This window comes from Hyperolius riggenbachi, chromosome 1 (genome assembly GCF_040937935.1).
Source record: "Hyperolius riggenbachi isolate aHypRig1 chromosome 1, aHypRig1.pri, whole genome shotgun sequence".
NCBI lineage: Eukaryota > Metazoa > Chordata > Amphibia > Anura > Hyperoliidae > Hyperolius > Hyperolius riggenbachi.
This window is the reverse complement of record NC_090646.1, coordinates 589,687,538-589,708,365: the sequence shown is the minus strand read 5'-3', so window position 1 is coordinate 589,708,365 and position 20,828 is coordinate 589,687,538. Positions and strand designations below refer to the sequence as shown.

General features: G+C 41.9%; 1 protein-coding gene across 1 annotated transcript; it reads left to right on the top strand.

Annotated features, from left to right (window-relative positions):
- Window positions 1-10,815: 10,815 nt before the first annotated feature.
- Window positions 10,816-20,750, top strand: LOC137540754 (uncharacterized). The gene is made up of 4 exons (XM_068261934.1): window positions 10,816-14,860; window positions 16,698-16,747; window positions 17,204-17,895; window positions 18,009-20,750. Exons 1-4 carry the CDS (start codon window positions 10,818-10,820, stop codon window positions 20,745-20,747), a joined length of 7,524 nt encoding a protein of 2,507 aa, XP_068118035.1. The 5' UTR covers window positions 10,816-10,817; the 3' UTR covers window positions 20,748-20,750.
- Window positions 20,751-20,828: the final 78 nt, after the last annotated feature.

Below are 20,828 nucleotides of genomic sequence, written 5' to 3'. Positions count from 1 at the left end.
TATAGTGAAACTAACATAATGAATAAATTGGTTATTGTTTACAATACTCATTTATATAGATGATTTAGACAGTGTTTGCCCATTGTAAAATCTTTCCTCTACATGATTTACATTCTGAAATGTATCCCTGGTGGTGACATCTTTAGTCCTGCCAGGTGATCTGTACGGAATGTTCGCTACTGAGAGTTCTATGCACAGAGGGACGATTGCTTGCTTGGCAGTTGGAAAAGGCCATTATTTCCCGCAATGCAACAAGATTCCCAGACAGCAAACTGTCAGGACCATGGTCATGACATCAAACTGTGGGAGGGGTTTCACCACAATATCGGCCATACAGTGGTTCCCCTGGTAATGGCGCATATACAGGAAGTAATTACTTCCTGTATATACATCGCTACAAGGAGGCGCTCTCCTGCTTCCTCTTCAAAGCAGTGCTGCGCGTCGTGCTGATCTTTGGTTTATGATGGAGGCGAGAGGGCTGGGGACTATCTTAGAGGAAGCGTCCGCCTGCTCAGAAGGTAAGACAAGCTGCATGGGGGGGGGGGGGGGGGGGGAGGTGGGCGGGATGCCTCTCCAGCGTCCATGCCATCTGATGAACTAGTTTCACCTGGCGTCATGGTCTCTGCTCACATTCCTATTTTTAATTTAAGGGTTGCAATTCTAATATGAAGTGTAAACGGCAGCCATGTTAGTGTGACATAAAATCTGACTCGTCCAGCTCAGGACAGGGAGAAATAATTACCTTTTGAATTTTTCTGCACTATCCTGTTATCAGGGATGTTTGTTTAGGCAGATACAAGTGTTTTGACTGCTATTTACTTTTCAGGAGAGCAAGGCTGTTTACCACTGCAATTCAACTACCTCATTTGCATAGATAGTACAATATTTATTAACCCTTGCCATTAATAGGGTGAAAGTGAACACAGATAAACTGTAAGGGCCAGTGCACACCACAAAGCGTTAACGTAATCGCAAACGCTCAGCGTTTTTTAAGTGATTTTTCACAGCGATTCTAGGCATGTGCCTAGTGATTTTCTAATCATGCCTAATGATTTTCTAATCATGCTTACCGATTTTTGGAGCATTTTGGTGTAGCCTTTTTTATTTTTTGTTACAGTAGAGCTGGAACTGAACAGCTTCCATAACAAAAACGCTTGGAAAATCGTTGTGATCTAGCGCTTTTTAGAGCGATTTTCAGAAATCAGCAGAAATGCTACAGGACCTGCGTTTGCGTTTGGGAAAAAAATCAGATAGCTCTGGTGTGATCATCCCATTGTAATACATTAACCAAGCACTTTTTAAAGCGTTAGGGTTTCTAACCACTTTACCCCCGCCCGTACGAATTTCTCCGTCACTTTTTCCATCCTTTCACCCCCCAGGGACGGAGAAATCCGTACTTTCCGTGCTCCCGCCGCTGCCCCGCTCCCGCTCGCTCTAGCGCACACTCCCGCTCGCAAAAACGCCGCCGGCCGCTCGCCCGGAGATCAATGAACGGGAAAATCCATTCCCGTTCGTTGATCTAAGCCCCGCAATGATCCGCTGCTTCTCCGATAAGCAGCGCGATCATTGTGAAAAAAAAAACTTTCCCAGCCTCCTAGTACTTCCTCCAAGCGTCCGGAAGGACGCTTGGACTTCGCATTAAACAAAAAGTTACTGTTGCCATCTTGTGGCCAAATAGTAACACTAGACCCTAAAGCATTTTTCACATACAGATACATTACTTATACACAAAAAATTAACTCATTACCTCCTACACTCCCCATTTTTTTTTTTTTTGTAATTAAAAAAAAATTAAAAAATTGACAATTAAAAAAAATACATAAATAGTTACCTTAGGGACTGAACTTTTTAAATATTTATGTCAGGAGGGTACAACACTGTTACTTTATAAACTATGGGCTTGTAATTAGGGATGGACGCAAAACTGAAAAAAATGCACCTTTATTTTCAAATAAAATATTGGCGCCAAACATTGTGATAGGGACATAATTTAAACGGTTTTATAACCGGGACAAATGGGCAAATACATTTCATGGGTTTTAATTACAGTAGCATGCATTATTTAAAAACTATAATGGCCGAAAACTTTTTTCCTATTTTCTCATTAAAACATATTTAGAATAAAATAATTCTTGGTATAATGTCCCACCTAAAGAAAGCCTAATTGGTGGCGGAAAAAACAAGATATAGTTCATTTAATTGTGATAAGTAATGATAAAGTTATAGACGAATGAATGGAAGGAGCGTTGAAAGGTGAAAATTGCTCTGGTGCTCAAGGGGTAAAACCTCTCAGTGGTAAAGTGGTTAAAAGTGCTCAGAAGCGCTCTTGGTGTGCACCAGCTCTAAGTAGGATTGGTTCTATATATACTCTTGTTTATCTCTACAAGTTACATGTCAGTTCAAGTATTCTTTGTAGGGAGGCCTAGTGTTTGTTTAGGGGTCCGGTAGGTTAGTCTAAGCTTATTAGTTATTGATTTAATGGAAATTTGATAAAAACAGGAATTTTGTACAGAGTGAACACCGCTGCATCCCACCAGACTCCACAAAAGTGCAGGACCTGGTCAGCAAACCCAAAGATCACAGGCAAAAAGAGAGGGTCCGCACATGTCAATGAAGATTTCCTTTATTGTTGGACATATCCAAAACATCCAGGGGAAGCATCAGGTAACTGACATGTTTCAGACTAGCTGTCCTTAATCATAATTGATAAAAACAATTGATTGTACAGAAAAATAGGAAGGTTTTTGGTTTTTTTTATTTCTCTTGAGCAAGAAATCTGATGGAATTCCCCATGTTTATTGCTAAGTAAAGTACAGGTGGCTGATTTTTTTTTTTTTGATCCATTCTTATGAAAAATGTATTGGGCCAAACAATTTTTTTCAGAGTTTTCAAAAAAAAAATTGAGGAAACATTGAACACACGTGATGCTTTAGTCAGATTTTTTCACATTTTACAGACACTCCGGAAAATTGATTGTAACTCTCAAATGGAAAAGAGATATAAAACATGGTATTGTGTGTGGCTACCTTTATGCTGTGTGGGTTGTTGGATTATGAGATTTCATTTTGGGCCAGAAATAGTCAGCATATTAAAAGGAAATGTAAAACTTGCACTGGGACCTATAGCTCTTTAACTACACCACCGTTTGTTCATATGTTTGCACTTATAATGCTAAGTCCACTCTATTACACATTGTAACCAAGCAGCTCTGGTGACCTAAACCACGAGGAAAGTATAGGGGACTAAAAGAGAAGGAAAAGCCCTCCCACTAAAAAGCAATGCTTAGTGTGGTTTGCCCTCCTAAAAAGGAAGGTACTTGCAATAATTCAGCTTTAAATTAACCTATGTGGTTACCCACAATGCACCACTGCTGAATGTGCAAATTATCTGTTTATGCCCCTGTAGCCAGGCTTGCATCCACAACCCTGGTGTACAGCAGGCCTATAGCTTTACATTTTACACAGCCGCATCAAACCCACAAGTACAAGTGTGGGGTTGATGTGGCTCTATAAAATTGAAAGCTATAGGCGTGCTATACACCAGGGTTGTGGATGCAAGCCTGGCTACAGGGGCATAAACAGATAATTTGCACACTAAGCAGTGGTGCATTGTGGGTAACCACAGATGTTCATTTAAAGCTGAATTATTGCAAGTACCTTCTGTTTTAAGAAGGTAATACACATTGGAAAGACTATCTACATAAAGCCAATGACACACCGCCATCTAAAAATAACTTCTATAAAGCATATGGATTCCCAATAAAGCAACAAAGATAACATCCCTGGCCTGTGAGCATGTTTCTAGAATGTCAAGAAACCATCATTCCACCTCAGTATGTGTGAGATCTTTGTCCATTCATTGTTGCGTGTTTGATGTCCACTCTTCCTAAATCTAACGCATGGCGTCAATTCACCAGAGAGGATTTACTAAGAGAAAAAAGGTAGGTAATTTATCTTATGAGGTATTTTAACACTCTGGAGTCAATTCACCAGTGTGAGAGGACAGAGAGAAAAATGTTCGATAGCGGGGGATAATGGAGAGATATGCATGAGGAAAGTGTGAGAAAGCAGAGAGTTAGGTAATCGGTATTAATGATTTACATGGGACACTTTTCCTCTCTGTAAGCTTGAAAGTGAAGCATTGTGGGTAGGAGGCAGAGTTTTACCACTAAGTGACCAGAGTATTCCTGCCTTTTACTGCCGGATCATATCATAAATCATATCACGAGTGAGTCTGAACTTCTTCACCACCTCTGTCTCAGTAAAATTATCAAGAACTGTTCTCTCACGAAAAATACGAGGGGCGATTAAACAGACCCTCCTCCTGCGCCTTCGTCTCCTCATAATAGAAGCAAGTTCTAAGGCCTAGTGCACACCAGAGCGGTTCGGCTGCGTTTTGCGATTCGCTTGCGGCTGCGGATACGCTTGGGTAATGTATTTCAATGGGCTGGTGCACACCAGAGCGGGAGGCCTCAATGTTAAGTATAGGAAAAACGCAAACCGCTCTGAAAAACGGCACTTCAGAGCGGTTTGCCAGGCGTTTTTTGTTACAGTAGCTGTTCAGTAACAGCTTTACTGTAACAATACATGAAATCTACTACACCAAAAACGCTTCACAAAACCGCAAAATGCTAGCTGAAACGCTACAGAAAAATAAGAAAAAGCGTTTCAAAATCTGCTAGCATTTTGCGGATCTGCTAGCGGTTTTTGGTGTGCACCAGGCCTAACAGAGTAAGCTCAAAAGGCTCCATCTTCCACAGCAGCAGCTGCTGTGTGAAAACCACGATATCTCCAGGTTCATTCAGGGGATAAAGAGATGAAAAAATAACGAATGGCCACACCCCCTTTCTTCCCTGGTGAATTGTGATTTGGAGAAAAACTAACTACTAACTATCACTTATTTATCTCATACTTATCTCACATTTATCTCTTGCATTTCTCTCTGCCGATATTTTCCCCTATACTTCTGGAGAATTGCTATTTGGAGATATCACAGGAGGTAAATTACCTCCCAAGAGATAAATAGGTTGGTAACCTCTGGTGAATTGACGCCATTGTGTGGCAGGTATAAAAGGCATGAATCACTTGGTGTACAATTCACCATAAAAGCAAATTCTAATGGCTTTGTGAGCCAACATCTTGATAAAGATGCCTTTCATGTACCTTCCTTCTATTTCTTTTGGTATTGCGCACACTAATGCTGGGCATACACTGCATTTTTTTTCTTATCAATTGAGCCGCTGATGGCTCGATTGATAATTGCCGACGTGTCCAATGACGCAACGGATCGATTCAGCGCTTGATCCCCGCGGGCGGACAATGGAAGAGAAACGAAGAGAAGATAAGAAGCGCCCTCGGGGACGAGGGGGAATTGATCCGGGCGCCCGCAGGGACGAGCAGGGACGCGGCAGGAGTCGATCCGGCGGCTAATCGAGCCGCCGGATTGCGTAGTGTATTCCCAGCATAAAGGTGTACTTGTAAAGTACAGTTCAATATTGGTAGATAGGTTGCTTCTTTATCTCCAGATCTGTGTGATTGTGTAGGGGTATTGAATTTTCCTTTAAAAGCAATTTAGACTCAAAGCAGTGGGTGGGCAGCGGTAGACATCTGTCTCTTTGGGGAGAACAATATTGATGTATCTCAGTATGTGTGTTTCTACCTCTAGTTACATTCAGTGTGGGAGGGCTGGTGGGGGATGGGTGCTGAAAGAGTGAGAGCCATTTAAATATGCTTTAGTGGGTTTTACAACCAAATCAGGCAAAAACAGTGCTGGAAATGTGGGTGGTGCAGACGCCGCCATAGGCCACTATGTAAATTACAGCTATAGCGGCCCTTAGTCAGTAATTTGGGCGCTGGCAAAAGAAGGAGCCCAAATTACGGTAAAAGCAGAGTAATTTGACCGCCAGGAATAGCTGAAAGCCGAATTATGTCTTTCCCCAGTTTCAATGGCGGCCTGGAGGGGTAATAGTGATGAACGCTTTTTCAGGAGCAGGGTAAGCCGTTTTTCATTTTTACCCTGCGCCAAATTTCCTGGTGCATTAATTACATGTATGCGTTTTACAACACTATTATTGATAATTATTTCTGCACAGTGACAAGCAGTGAGGTACTGTAGCTGACAGTGCAAGTTCTCAAATTACTTGATGAGGCACTATTGACTGGTCTAGGCTCAATACTGTGCAGTGGTCTGATACAGAGAACCTGAGCGGAAGCCCAGGTTCAGAAACATATACTTACCTAAGGAGAGGGAAGCCTCTGGATCCTTATGATGGTTCCCTCACTGTTCTCTGGTTCCCCGTTGTGTCTGGCTTACCCTCCAGCTGATCGGGGCCACGCCTTTCTGACACGAGTGCCGCCGTGCTGCAGCCACACAAGCATAGCTGCACCTGCGCAATGCAAGAGCTGCTCCAGGTTACTGCGAAGGCGCAGCCATACTTGTGCAGGGGCCATAGGCCCCGACAAGAGGAGCGTGGCCCCGATAATATTACTGACAAGCCATTGCTGGTGATTTTGGAGGTTCTGTGAGCTGCAACAGGAGACCAGAGGACAAAGAGGGAAGCCTCGTTAGCAGTGTTGGACTGGGAGCTGGAAAAACTGAGGAAATCCACCTGCTGGCCAAGCAGCAGTAACCCTGTGTCCCAATAGAAACCTATAGCAAGTCTTCAAGCAGTAGGATTAGCCATACTATGCCAGGGAAAAAAAACACATTTATAAGTAGATAAATACTTGATCTACTTACATAACACATGTATTGTACTGTCCACGTTTTGATTTCAGTGAATGTTGTATAGTAAATGAAGAGCTAGGCTGGCTTCAGCATGTAGCATTGTAGTGTGTTGTGTTGGTGGTATAATGGTTAGGATAGCAGCCTACACAGCGGTAGGCCTAGGTTCGATTCCCGGCCAATGTATGTGAGTTGGCTTTTGACATCCTACAAATCCCTAAGCAAGCTCATTTTTCTCTTGGATATATCATAATGGTACATGCTAGGCTGGCTTCAGCATGTAGTGTTGGTGGTGGTATAGCGGTGAGGAGAGCTGTCTACCAAGCACTAGACCTGGGTTCAATTCCCGGCCAATGTATATAAGCTGGCTTTTGAAATCCTTCAATTCCCTGGAAGACAAGACCCTCCTCCGAGGGGAAGGAAGGTAATAAGGATAATAAGGATAATAAGTCCTGCTGATCCAGATTCTCATGCCTTGTAAGGGTTTTCATGCCTTGTAAGGGTTTTTTCGCCTTCCTCTGGATCAACAGGGATATGTGAGGGAGCAGGCTGGAGTTGTACCTTGTACTGGTTGAACTCGATGGACGTATGTCTTTTTTCAACCAAAATAACTATGTAACTATGTAACTATGTAAGGAAGGCTGTCGAGCAGAAAATCTTATTTCTAGGTAGAAGTCCGTTCGGTGGCAAAAAAAATTTGCATTCCGCAGAATACCACGGAATTCCACATTTTTCCGCGGAAATTCCGCCATAATGATATAGCAATTCCGTTCCGTCGCAACGGAACGGAATCACCAAATTCCGTCCGGAATCGCAGAAATTTTAATTCCGTGGAATCCAGTGACCATCCCTAGCTATAATGACTAGATAATTCCTGGGAGAGTAGATTTAGGGATTTATCTGACTGCCATCAGGAGTCGGGAAGGAATTTTTCCCTTTTAAGGCTAATTGGCGCAGGCCTTGTAAGTTTTTTTGCCTTCCCTGTGTAGCCCTGCTACAAATAGTGCAGCTTCTTTAATTTAAAAAAAAAAACATGTATTTTTATTCCTGGCCAGCATCAGCTATGAGAATTAGTGCTGGCACAGGCTGTATTTACACAGAGCAAGCAGCCAGCACTCAAGATGGCTGTTCTGCTCTCAGTCAGGGGGCGGGTGTCAGTTACAGAGGTTGGGAACGCCCCTCCAGCTGAAGAGGCAAGCCCTCGCTGATTTTACCTCAGAATGTGACACAGGCAGCGTGAGGAGAGATGACAGAGACCAGAGGGGGAGAAACTGAGCTGACAGAGAGAGAAATGGCATTCAGTAGCAGAGGAATTTAGCTCACTGATGACACACAGAAAGGGGACCATGAGAGACAGCTCCCTGAGTCAAAACAGGGAGACACCTCATCCACAGAGGAGTGAGAGATAGCTCAGCAAGGCCAAGGAGACCGCTTCAGGAAAAATTGACAGATAAGTGAAATTTCACCACACAGAAACACAGAAAGAAAGTGACAGGAGTTTATCTAAAAAGACATTTTCCTAATAGTAATAACACAAAAATCAGACTGTCAAATCAAATCAGCTAAATCTTCTTCTTCTGATTCTCTACAGTTAGATAATATATACAGTGTGTGTGAGGAGAAAATAAAGAAATGTTGTCATAGCAACACCAGAGTACTGTATAATGTGAATCAATGACTGTGTTTCCCTACCTGTCACAACAGAGCTGATCAGTGAGAGAATCTGTGTGAGCACTCACTGGTACTGATTATTAATCTGTCTCTCCACAGTAAAGCCAGTCAGCCTGTGTTTGAATGCAATTGCTCTGTACATTGACTGTGCATATGCCTCAAGAATAATCCCCAGTGTGGCTCTGCCTGATATGAGTGGAAAAGACACTTACCTGACGATAATTTTTTTTGGAGTGTTAATTTCTCTGTGAGGAGAAAAGAGAATAACACATTAGGAAAGAAATTTATCAATTCATGGCAGAAAAATAGGAACTTACCTGTGAAGAGATCTGTTGCTGTGTTCTGTGTGTTCTGCAAGTGAAGTGATTGCATTTAGAGCCTAAACCAACCTGCAGGGAGAAGTAATAAAAGGAGAGAATTGATACTTACATATGTGACATACAGGAAAAAGAAAAACTTTGATAACTGAAAGAAAAAAAAAAGAAAGAAAAAGAGAATGTCAGATATTTGTGGAGTTTAACCGTTAAAAGGAACAATAAGGGAAAAAACTTACTTCAGAGTTATTGATCTGGCATCTTGGAGTGTGCTGCATATAAAGTAAAGGAAAGTTAGTATAAGCTATCACCTGCTTCAGGAAAAGATCTTTAATCAGCAACTTATCATCAGTTCTTTTAAAGGGGTACCCCTGCTCCATGATCATATACAGGCTTAAGTATGAATATGAATTCATAGCCACTGTATGGTTAGATAAGACATTTGCAAGGAACTGAAGACTGTTAGGGTCATTACCATACAGTAAGGACTACTTAGTCAGTCACTACTTATCTACCCAACCAGAAGCATTAGCCCATTTCCTATTTGGTTTCTCTCAGGTGTATTTGTTCACATATATGTATGCATACATATTTTTAGATAGGAAAGAGAAAACTGTATCGCTATAGAGTATTGAGAGTGAGATGAAGAAAAAGGTCTGATGAAGTATTGTGAAATGTGTATTTGCTGTGTTTTGTTCTTTGTTTTTCTTACAGGTGCAGGAACTTCAAGCAAGGTCCAAGTGTAGTAGCCTCTAATGATATTTCAGGAAGTAACCTTTTTCTTTTCAGGTGCTAGATCTTCAAGCAAGAAGTGTTAACTCTGAATTTGTTGCTTATTTTACTGCATTGGGTTTAGTGTATTTCAAGGGTGGTCTGAGTATTGAGGATTTAAATTGGGGGTTTGTGTTTTTGTTCTGCATGTCAGCGGACATTATTCCTTTGTTTGCCAAATAAAAATAATTGTTATTTTTCACCAATTTATCCTCCTGGTCAGTCACTGTCCTTCCGCTTTAAGAGTCATAAGGGAACTCTCTCTTTGTGATAGTAATCGATTGGTCGGTTACATTTTGGCGCAGTCGGCAGGATGGACTCTGACATCAATAGACCAGGAGAGAACCTGGGGTCAGACGTACCAGCTATGGGTGAGGGATCCGCTGAGAGAGCTCTATCAAGGGAGAATGTAGATTTTACCATGTCTATGACTATGACTCCTATTGGTATTTTAGCTACCTACTTACCTAAATTTACTGGCAATAATATGCCTCTGAGAGATTGGGCAGAGCGTATTCAAAGTGCTATCAAAGCATATAAAGTTCCAGTTGATATGCATCGGGAAGTAGCCATTTTAGCTTCTGAGGGTGATGCACGGAAAACAATAATTAATGCCAGTCGGGATCTTCCTGTGAGTTTAGAAGACATTTTGGAGATACTTGAAGAAATATATGGGGACCCCTCTGACCTACACGTAGTGCGGAAGAGGTTCATGGATCGAACCCAGCAGGAGCAGGAGAGCATACCTCAGTTTGCTAATGCCCTACAAGAACTGATGAGAGCTATACAAAAAAAGGAAGAAGCGGAGGATACTTACCAGGACAACGGGATGTCTTCCTGGCTGAAAGATCAGTTTGTGCTGGGATTACGGAGCCATGTAGTAAGAAGGGCAGTAAAGAATAAGTTAGAACTAGACCCTGCAATTTCCTTTCAATCAGTCCAACGACTAGCTATTAAATATCAACAAGAGGAGGAAATTACTCAATTGGCTATGCGACAACCAAATTCTGATGCAAAGGAAAAGGAAAGTGAGAATAGACATACCGCCCATACCTCTGCCAGTAAAAAGGGGGAAGAGGCCATTGAGTTAGGTCACATTTTGAAGCAGATGCAAGAAGATATTGCTAAGTTAAGATTACGCCAAGAAGTCAGACGAGAAGAATACCATGGGCCCAGGGAATCTACTCAGAATAGAAATGACCAACCATTCACTTGCTGGAACTGCCGAAGAGAGGGACATTTTGCCCGTAATTGTCCTAGACCTCAACGATATGCTCGCAATGGAAGCAATCAGAATTTAAACTAGAGCCTCCTAGGGTTGAAGGTCGGACGTTGGGAATGGCTACTCAGACCTATGTGCAGCAGGAGACAGGGCCAGTAGTAGGAAATTGTCCTTTTATTAAAATTAAGTTAGAAGGGAAAGAGGTTAATGGCTTGTTAGACACAGGATCCCAAGTGACTACCATTTCAGAGGCGTATTTTACAAGGAATTTTCCTGGAAAAATTCAGGATTTGGAGGTGTCTTGGATTGAGCTGGCAGCAGCCAATAATTTGCCCATCCCAGTCAAAGGAATTATTTGGATGGATGTGGAAATTGGTGAGGAACAGTTGGGGAAAAGGGGTATAATGGTGATAAAGGGACAGCCATCCTCAGAAACCCCAATAATTGTTGGAATGAATATTCTTCAGGATCTGGATGGACGATTATTTTCGCAATATGGACATCGGTATTGGCAAAAGGTTTCCCAGCAACAAGAAGAGAGACGAATATTTCAAAATTTGATAAAAACATGTAGTGCTATTCGAAATGCCAAGCGTTGTAAGGGGAGGATTGGAGTGATAAGAGCACCCTGTGAGAAGGGTTTGTCTGTTCCCCCTAGGTCTGAGGTAGTCATGCAGGTGGCTGTGTGTTCCAACTGTCAAATTGCAGGTCTGACGGTGATGGTAGAACCAGTGAATCCGAGATTAGATATTACTGTAGCAAAGACAGTAGCCACGGTGAAAAATGGGCAAGTTCCTATCCGAATGTCAAATTGGGGAAAAGACACTGTACATATACCTTCGGGTGCTTGGTTGGCCGATGTGTGTCCGGTGGAAAGTGTAGGTGGTAAGGAAGTGCAAGTGGAAGAGAAAGGAAAAAATCTTTGCTCATGTCGGATAATGTCAACGGACTCTGATACTAAAGCGCAAGAATGGAATGGAGAGAAAATTTCCCAAACAGTAGTATTGGATGTTGAACAACTGAATGATAATGAGAAGTCTGCATTGAATCAGTTGTTTGAGAGGAATAAAGAAGTTTTTTCTATTGATGAAAGTGATCTTGGATGCTCTGATAAGATTCGTCATGAGATTAGAACAGATACAGCTGGCCCCATCAGAGAAAGATATAGATATATCCCTCCTAATTTGTTCCAAGAAGTTAAGCAGATGTTAGAACAGATGTTGGCGGCTAATGTAATAGAACCTAGCAGTAGTCCCTGGGCAGCTCCCATTGTGTTAGTGAAGAAAAAGGATGGTAGTCTGAGGTTTTGTGTAGATTACAGAAAGTTGAATTCAGTGACTATTAAGGATGCCTATCCCCTTCCGAGGATAGAGGACTCATTACTGGCTTTGGGGAAAGCTAAAGTGTTCTCTACTCTAGATCTTTGTAGTGGTTACTGGCAAATTTTAGTTGACAAAAAAGATCAGGAAAAGACCGCTTTTACTACACCCATGGGACTTTATCAATTCAAGAGAATGCCGTTCGGATTGACGAACGCCCCAGCTACATTCCAAAGACTGATGGAGAGCTGTTTGGGCGAGTTTAATTTTGAACATGTGCTGATCTATTTGGATGACATCATTGTATATTCCACTGATTTTCATCAACATATTCAGCACCTGGATGTGGTATTCCAGAAGCTCAGGTCATATGGACTGAAGTTGAAGCCTAGTAAGTGTCATCTATTCAAGCCGGAGGTTAATTTCTTGGGGCATGTTATTTCCAAAGAAGGCGTCAAGCCAAACCCAGAAAAAGTGAAATTGATTAAGGAATGGCCAGTTCCTACTACTATCCGGGAGGTACGAGCATTTTTAGGGATAGCAAGTTACTATCGAAGATTTATACCGCATTTTGCACAGAAGGCTCGTCCTTTGCATTTTATTCTAAAAGGGGCTCAACTGAGAAAAAAAAATGATACTGTCTGCTGGAACACTGAACAGCAAAAAGCTTTTGATGAATTAAAAGCCGAAATCGAATCTTCTCTGATACTGGACTTCGCGGATTTCCACCTTCCTTTTCGTTTGTATACTGATGCTAGTAATCAGGGCTTAGGTGCAGTACTGACTCAGGAAAAAGGAGGAAAAGAACGAGTAATAGCTTTTGCGAGTCGTAGTCTCAGAGAGACTGAGAAAAATCCAGCAAATTACAGTTCTTTCCGGCTAGAATTGTTGGCAGTGGTATGGGCCGTCACGGAGAAATTCAGTGAGTACTTGAATGGAGTAAAATTTACCATTTACACCGACAATAATCCCGTAGCATACCTTCAAACAGCTAAATTAGGAGCGATGGAACAACGGTGGGTAGCCAGATTAGCCAAGTTCCAATTTACTATTAAGTACAGACCAGGAAGAATCAATGGCTGTGCAGATGCATTATCGAGATTCCCATATGAACCTGCTGGAAGGGAGAGAGATGAAGATCTGGAAGAAGTTGAAGTACCCCTGTTTGGGATTAAGGAAAAAGCTAGTCACATGTCGAAAGAAAATGAGGATGAGTTGATGGTAAACATGATGGAAGTTATTGAGTCCTCCTCAGCAGAGTGGGAAAAATTGCAGGAAGAAGATCATATTCTCAAACCATTGAAAGAAAAGGTCAGAGCACAAGTATGGCCAAAGAGAATACAAAGAGTCAATTGGACGGAGGAGGGCCAAAAACTGCTTAGGCAGTGGGATCGCTTAAGAGTGGAGAACAATTTGCTGGTCAGAAAGGTGCGGTTGAAAAATTGGCAGAATGTGCGAAGTCAGATAGTGTTGACTCGGGATGTAGCAAGCAAAGTTATCACCACTCTGCATGAAAAATTAGGGCACCCAGGGCCTGAGAAAATAGCCTGGTGTTTCCGAAAGAGATTTTACTGTCTACAGATGGAAGGGGTAATTAAGAAAGTATGCAGAGAATGTCTGACATGCAACACCAATCAAGGCACTGAGCCAAAACTCCCTTTGGTAAAATGGAGGACCAGCGCACCTTTGGAAGTGGTGGCAGTTGATTTTTTGTCTCTGGATACTGCTCAAGACGGACGAAGTAGCGTGTTGGTCATGATTGACCATTTCACAAAATTTGCTGTAGCCGTACCAACTAGAGACCAAACAGCAGTAACAGCTGCCAAACACCTTTGGAATGACTTTATACAAACTTATGGCTGTCCTCAGCGGATCCATTCGGACCAGGGTCCGTGTTTTGAAAGTCGTTTGATGCAGGAGTTATGTCAGCTCTATAACATAAAAAAATTGCATACTACACCGTATCATCCTCAAGGGAATGGAGTCTGTGAACGTTTCAACCGCACCCTGATACAGAAGATACGGTCCCTGGAACAAGAAAAGAAACAACGTTGGCCGGTATATATTAAAGAGTTAGTCTGGGCCTATAATCACACTGTGCATGACGCTACTGGTTATGCTCCTTTCCATTTGTTCTTTGGAAGGGAAGATGGAGGACCTCTGGATGTTTTGTGCGGAAGGTTAGAGGGGGATCAAACTTCAAGGACTATGCAAGAATGGGTTGAGAACCACAAAAATAGAGTACAAGAGATGTATGACTTGGTACGGCGTAGTAATGAAAAAGAATCTGAAACTTTTGAAAGGAGGTGGAATTTTCAGGTCGGAGACATTGTCTTACTCCGAAACAAAGGAACACATGAGAAAGGAAAGTTGACATCAAGATGGGGTGCTGATTTGTGGAAAATAGTAAATCAGCCTTCAACAGACATTCCAGTGTATGATGTTCAGAAGATGGATGGCACGGGCCCCATTAAAAGAGTGAATGGGGCTCTTTTAAAATTGATGTCAGAACCTAAGCCTTTTGGAAAATCTAAGAATTGTGAAATGGAACTGGAAGAAATGGTCCCTTGTTGGGTACCAGTGGAGCTCTCCAGTGGTCTTACACCCCAGGCTCAGAGAAATAGAGACCAAAATTTGGTTCATCCTGTTGATGAGTGGCAAGATGTTTCGGGTCTCAGGGAGGAGAGTTCTGGAAGCTCAGTAGAGAGTGAGAAGGGGAGTGATGCTGACCAGCAGGTTGAGGGTTCTCCTGAGTTAGAACCTGAGGGTTCCTTAAGGAGATCGTCCAGAGAGAATTTTGGACTTCCTCCTAAACGCTATCTACAAGAAGAATTTATATGGCAATAGAGGAGATAAAGTCTTGCTTACTGTATTTGAGCGATGTATTGTGTTACGCGAAGTGATTTCTTAGAGAATTGTAAGGGACTACAATTTAAAAAAAAAAAAGGGGGAAAAATGTAGCCCTGCTACAAATAGTGCAGCTTCTTTAATTTAAAAAAAAAAACATGTATTTTTATTCCTGGCCAGCATCAGCTATGAGAATTAGTGCTGGCACAGGCTGTATTTACACAGAGCAAGCAGCCAGCACTCAAGATGGCTGTTCTGCTCTCAGTCAGGGGGCGGGTGTCAGTTACAGAGGTTGGGAACGCCCCTCCAGCTGAAGAGGCAAGCCCTCTCTGATTTTACCTCAGAATGTGACACAGGCAGCGTGAGGAGAGATGACAGAGACCAGAGGGGGAGAAACTGAGCTGACAGAGAGAGAAATGGCATTCAGTAGCAGAGGAATTTAGCTCACTGATGACACACAGAAAGGGGACCATGAGAGACAGCTCCCTGAGTCAAAACAGGGAGACACCTCATCCACAGAGGAGTGAGAGATAGCTCAGCAAGGCCAAGGAGACCGCTTCAGGAAAAATTGACAGATAAGTGAAATTTCACCACACAGAAACACAGAAAGAAAGTGACAGGAGTTTATCTAAAAAGACATTTTCCTAATAGTAATAACACAAAAATCAGACTGTCAAATCAAATCAGCTAAATCTTCTTCTTCTGATTCTCTACAGTTAGATAATATATACAGTGTGTGTGAGGAGAAAATAAAGAAATGTTGTCATAGCAACACCAGAGTACTGTATAATGTGAATCAATGACTGTGTTTCCCTACCTGTCACAACAGAGCTGATCAGTGAGAGAATCTGTGTGAGCACTCACTGGTACTGATTATTAATCTGTCTCTCCACAGTAAAGCCAGTCAGCCTGTGTTTGAATGCAATTGCTCTGTACATTGACTGTGCATATGCCTCAAGAATAATCCCCAGTGTGGCTCTGCCTGATATGAGTGGAAAAGACACTTACCTGACGATAATTTTTTTTGGAGTGTTAATTTCTCTGTGAGGAGAAAAGAGAATAACACATTAGGAAAGAAATTTATCAATTCATGGCAGAAAAATAGGAACTTACCTGTGAAGAGATCTGTTGCTGTGTTCTGTGTGTTCTGCAAGTGAAGTGATTGCATTTAGAGCCTAAACCAACCTGCAGGGAGAAGTAATAAAAGGAGAGAATTGATACTTACATATGTGACATACAGGAAAAAGAAAAACTTTGATAACTGAAAGAAAAAAAAAAGAAAGAAAAAGAGAATGTCAGATATTTGTGGAGTTTAACCGTTAAAAGGAACAATAAGGGAAAAAACTTACTTCAGAGTTATTGATCTGGCATCTTGGAGTGTGCTGCATATAAAGTAAAGGAAAGTTAGTATAAGCTATCACCTGCTTCAGGAAAAGATCTTTAATCAGCAACTTATCATCAGTTCTTTTAAAGGGGTACCCCTGCTCCATGATCATATACAGGCTTAAGTATGAATATGAATTCATAGCCACTGTATGGTTAGATAAGACATTTGCAAGGAACTGAAGACTGTTAGGGTCATTACCATACAGTAAGGACTACTTAGTCAGTCACTACTTATCTACCCAACCAGAAGCATTAGCCCATTTCCTATTTGGTTTCTCTCAGGTGTATTTGTTCACATATATGTATGCATACATATTTTTAGATAGGAAAGAGAAAACTGTATCGCTATAGAGTATTGAGAGTGAGATGAAGAAAAAGGTCTGATGAAGTATTGTGAAATGTGTATTTGCTGTGTTTTGTTCTTTGTTTTTCTTACAGGTGCAGGAACTTCAAGCAAGGTCCAAGTGTAGTAGCCTCTAATGATATTTCAGGAAGTAACCTTTTTCTTTTCAGGTGCTAGATCTTCAAGCAAGAAGTGTTAACTCTGAATTTGTTGCTTATTTTACTGCATTGGGTTTAGTGTATTTCAAGGGTGGTCTGAGTATTGAGGATTTAAATTGGGGGTTTGTGTTTTTGTTCTGCATGTCAGCGGACATTATTCCTTTGTTTGCCAAATAAAAATAATTGTTATTTTTCACCAATTTATCCTCCTGGTCAGTCACTGTCCTTCCGCTTTAAGAGTCATAAGGGAACTCTCTCTTTGTGATAGTAATCGATTGGTCGGTTACATTTTGGCGCAGTCGGCAGGATGGACTCTGACATCAATAGACCAGGAGAGAACCTGGGGTCAGACGTACCAGCTATGGGTGAGGGATCCGCTGAGAGAGCTCTATCAAGGGAGAATGTAGATTTTACCATGTCTATGACTATGACTCCTATTGGTATTTTAGCTACCTACTTACCTAAATTTACTGGCAATAATATGCCTCTGAGAGATTGGGCAGAGCGTATTCAAAGTGCTATCAAAGCATATAAAGTTCCAGTTGATATGCATCGGGAAGTAGCCATTTTAGCTTCTGAGGGTGATGCACGGAAAACAATAATTAATGCCAGTCGGGATCTTCCTGTGAGTTTAGAAGACATTTTGGAGATACTTGAAGAAATATATGGGGACCCCTCTGACCTACACGTAGTGCGGAAGAGGTTCATGGATCGAACCCAGCAGGAGCAGGAGAGCATACCTCAGTTTGCTAATGCCCTACAAGAACTGATGAGAGCTATACAAAAAAAGGAAGAAGCGGAGGATACTTACCAGGACAACGGGATGTCTTCCTGGCTGAAAGATCAGTTTGTGCTGGGATTACGGAGCCATGTAGTAAGAAGGGCAGTAAAGAATAAGTTAGAACTAGACCCTGCAATTTCCTTTCAATCAGTCCAACGACTAGCTATTAAATATCAACAAGAGGAGGAAATTACTCAATTGGCTATGCGACAACCAAATTCTGATGCAAAGGAAAAGGAAAGTGAGAATAGACATACCGCCCATACCTCTGCCAGTAAAAAGGGGGAAGAGGCCATTGAGTTAGGTCACATTTTGAAGCAGATGCAAGAAGATATTGCTAAGTTAAGATTACGCCAAGAAGTCAGACGAGAAGAATACCATGGGCCCAGGGAATCTACTCAGAATAGAAATGACCAACCATTCACTTGCTGGAACTGCCGAAGAGAGGGACATTTTGCCCGTAATTGTCCTAGACCTCAACGATATGCTCGCAATGGAAGCAATCAGAATTTAAACTAGAGCCTCCTAGGGTTGAAGGTCGGACGTTGGGAATGGCTACTCAGACCTATGTGCAGCAGGAGACAGGGCCAGTAGTAGGAAATTGTCCTTTTATTAAAATTAAGTTAGAAGGGAAAGAGGTTAATGGCTTGTTAGACACAGGATCCCAAGTGACTACCATTTCAGAGGCGTATTTTACAAGGAATTTTCCTGGAAAAATTCAGGATTTGGAGGTGTCTTGGATTGAGCTGGCAGCAGCCAATAATTTGCCCATCCCAGTCAAAGGAATTATTTGGATGGATGTGGAAATTGGTGAGGAACAGTTGGGGAAAAGGGGTATAATGGTGATAAAGGGACAGCCATCCTCAGAAACCCCAATAATTGTTGGAATGAATATTCTTCAGGATCTGGATGGACGATTATTTTCGCAATATGGACATCGGTATTGGCAAAAGGTTTCCCAGCAACAAGAAGAGAGACGAATATTTCAAAATTTGATAAAAACATGTAGTGCTATTCGAAATGCCAAGCGTTGTAAGGGGAGGATTGGAGTGATAAGAGCACCCTGTGAGAAGGGTTTGTCTGTTCCCCCTAGGTCTGAGGTAGTCATGCAGGTGGCTGTGTGTTCCAACTGTCAAATTGCAGGTCTGACGGTGATGGTAGAACCAGTGAATCCGAGATTAGATATTACTGTAGCAAAGACAGTAGCCACGGTGAAAAATGGGCAAGTTCCTATCCGAATGTCAAATTGGGGAAAAGACACTGTACATATACCTTCGGGTGCTTGGTTGGCCGATGTGTGTCCGGTGGAAAGTGTAGGTGGTAAGGAAGTGCAAGTGGAAGAGAAAGGAAAAAATCTTTGCTCATGTCGGATAATGTCAACGGACTCTGATACTAAAGCGCAAGAATGGAATGGAGAGAAAATTTCCCAAACAGTAGTATTGGATGTTGAACAACTGAATGATAATGAGAAGTCTGCATTGAATCAGTTGTTTGAGAGGAATAAAGAAGTTTTTTCTATTGATGAAAGTGATCTTGGATGCTCTGATAAGATTCGTCATGAGATTAGAACAGATACAGCTGGCCCCATCAGAGAAAGATATAGATATATCCCTCCTAATTTGTTCCAAGAAGTTAAGCAGATGTTAGAACAGATGTTGGCGGCTAATGTAATAGAACCTAGCAGTAGTCCCTGGGCAGCTCCCATTGTGTTAGTGAAGAAAAAGGATGGTAGTCTGAGGTTTTGTGTAGATTACAGAAAGTTGAATTCAGTGACTATTAAGGATGCCTATCCCCTTCCGAGGATAGAGGACTCATTACTGGCTTTGGGGAAAGCTAAAGTGTTCTCTACTCTAGATCTTTGTAGTGGTTACTGGCAAATTTTAGTTGACAAAAAAGATCAGGAAAAGACCGCTTTTACTACACCCATGGGACTTTATCAATTCAAGAGAATGCCGTTCGGATTGACGAACGCCCCAGCTACATTCCAAAGACTGATGGAGAGCTGTTTGGGCGAGTTTAATTTTGAACATGTGCTGATCTATTTGGATGACATCATTGTATATTCCACTGATTTTCATCAACATATTCAGCACCTGGATGTGGTATTCCAGAAGCTCAGGTCATATGGACTGAAGTTGAAGCCTAGTAAGTGTCATCTATTCAAGCCGGAGGTTAATTTCTTGGGGCATGTTATTTCCAAAGAAGGCGTCAAGCCAAACCCAGAAAAAGTGAAATTGATTAAGGAATGGCCAGTTCCTACTACTATCCGGGAGGTACGAGCATTTTTAGGGATAGCAAGTTACTATCGAAGATTTATACCGCATTTTGCACAGAAGGCTCGTCCTTTGCATTTTATTCTAAAAGGGGCTCAACTGAGAAAAAAAAATGATACTGTCTGCTGGAACACTGAACAGCAAAAAGCTTTTGATGAATTAAAAGCCGAAATCGAATCTTCTCTGATACTGGACTTCGCGGATTTCCACCTTCCTTTTCGTTTGTATACTGATGCTAGTAATCAGGGCTTAGGTGCAGTACTGACTCAGGAAAAAGGAGGAAAAGAACGAGTAATAGCTTTTGCGAGTCGTAGTCTCAGAGAGACTGAGAAAAATCCAGCAAATTACAGTTCTTTCCGGCTAGAATTGTTGGCAGTGGTATGGGCCGTCACGGAGAAATTCAGTGAGTACTTGAATGGAGTAAAATTTACCATTTACACCGACAATAATCCCGTAGCATACCTTCAAACAGCTAAATTAGGAGCGATGGAACAACGGTGGGTAGCCAGATTAGCCAAGTTCCAATTTACTATTAAGTACAGACCAGGAAGAATCAATGGCTGTGCAGATGCATTATCGAGATTCCCATATGAACCTGCTGGAAGGGAGAGAGATGAAGATCTGGAAGAAGTTGAAGTACCCCTGTTTGGGATTAAGGAAAAAGCTAGTCACATGTCGAAAGAAAATGAGGATGAGTTGATGGTAAACATGATGGAAGTTATTGAGTCCTCCTCAGCAGAGTGGGAAAAATTGCAGGAAGAAGATCATATTCTCAAACCATTGAAAGAAAAGGTCAGAGCACAAGTATGGCCAAAGAGAATACAAAGAGTCAATTGGACGGAGGAGGGCCAAAAACTGCTTAGGCAGTGGGATCGCTTAAGAGTGGAGAACAATTTGCTGGTCAGAAAGGTGCGGTTGAAAAATTGGCAGAATGTGTGAAGTCAGATAGTGTTGACTCGGGATGTAGCAAGCAAAGTTATCACCACTCTGCATGAAAAATTAGGGCACCCAGGGCCTGAG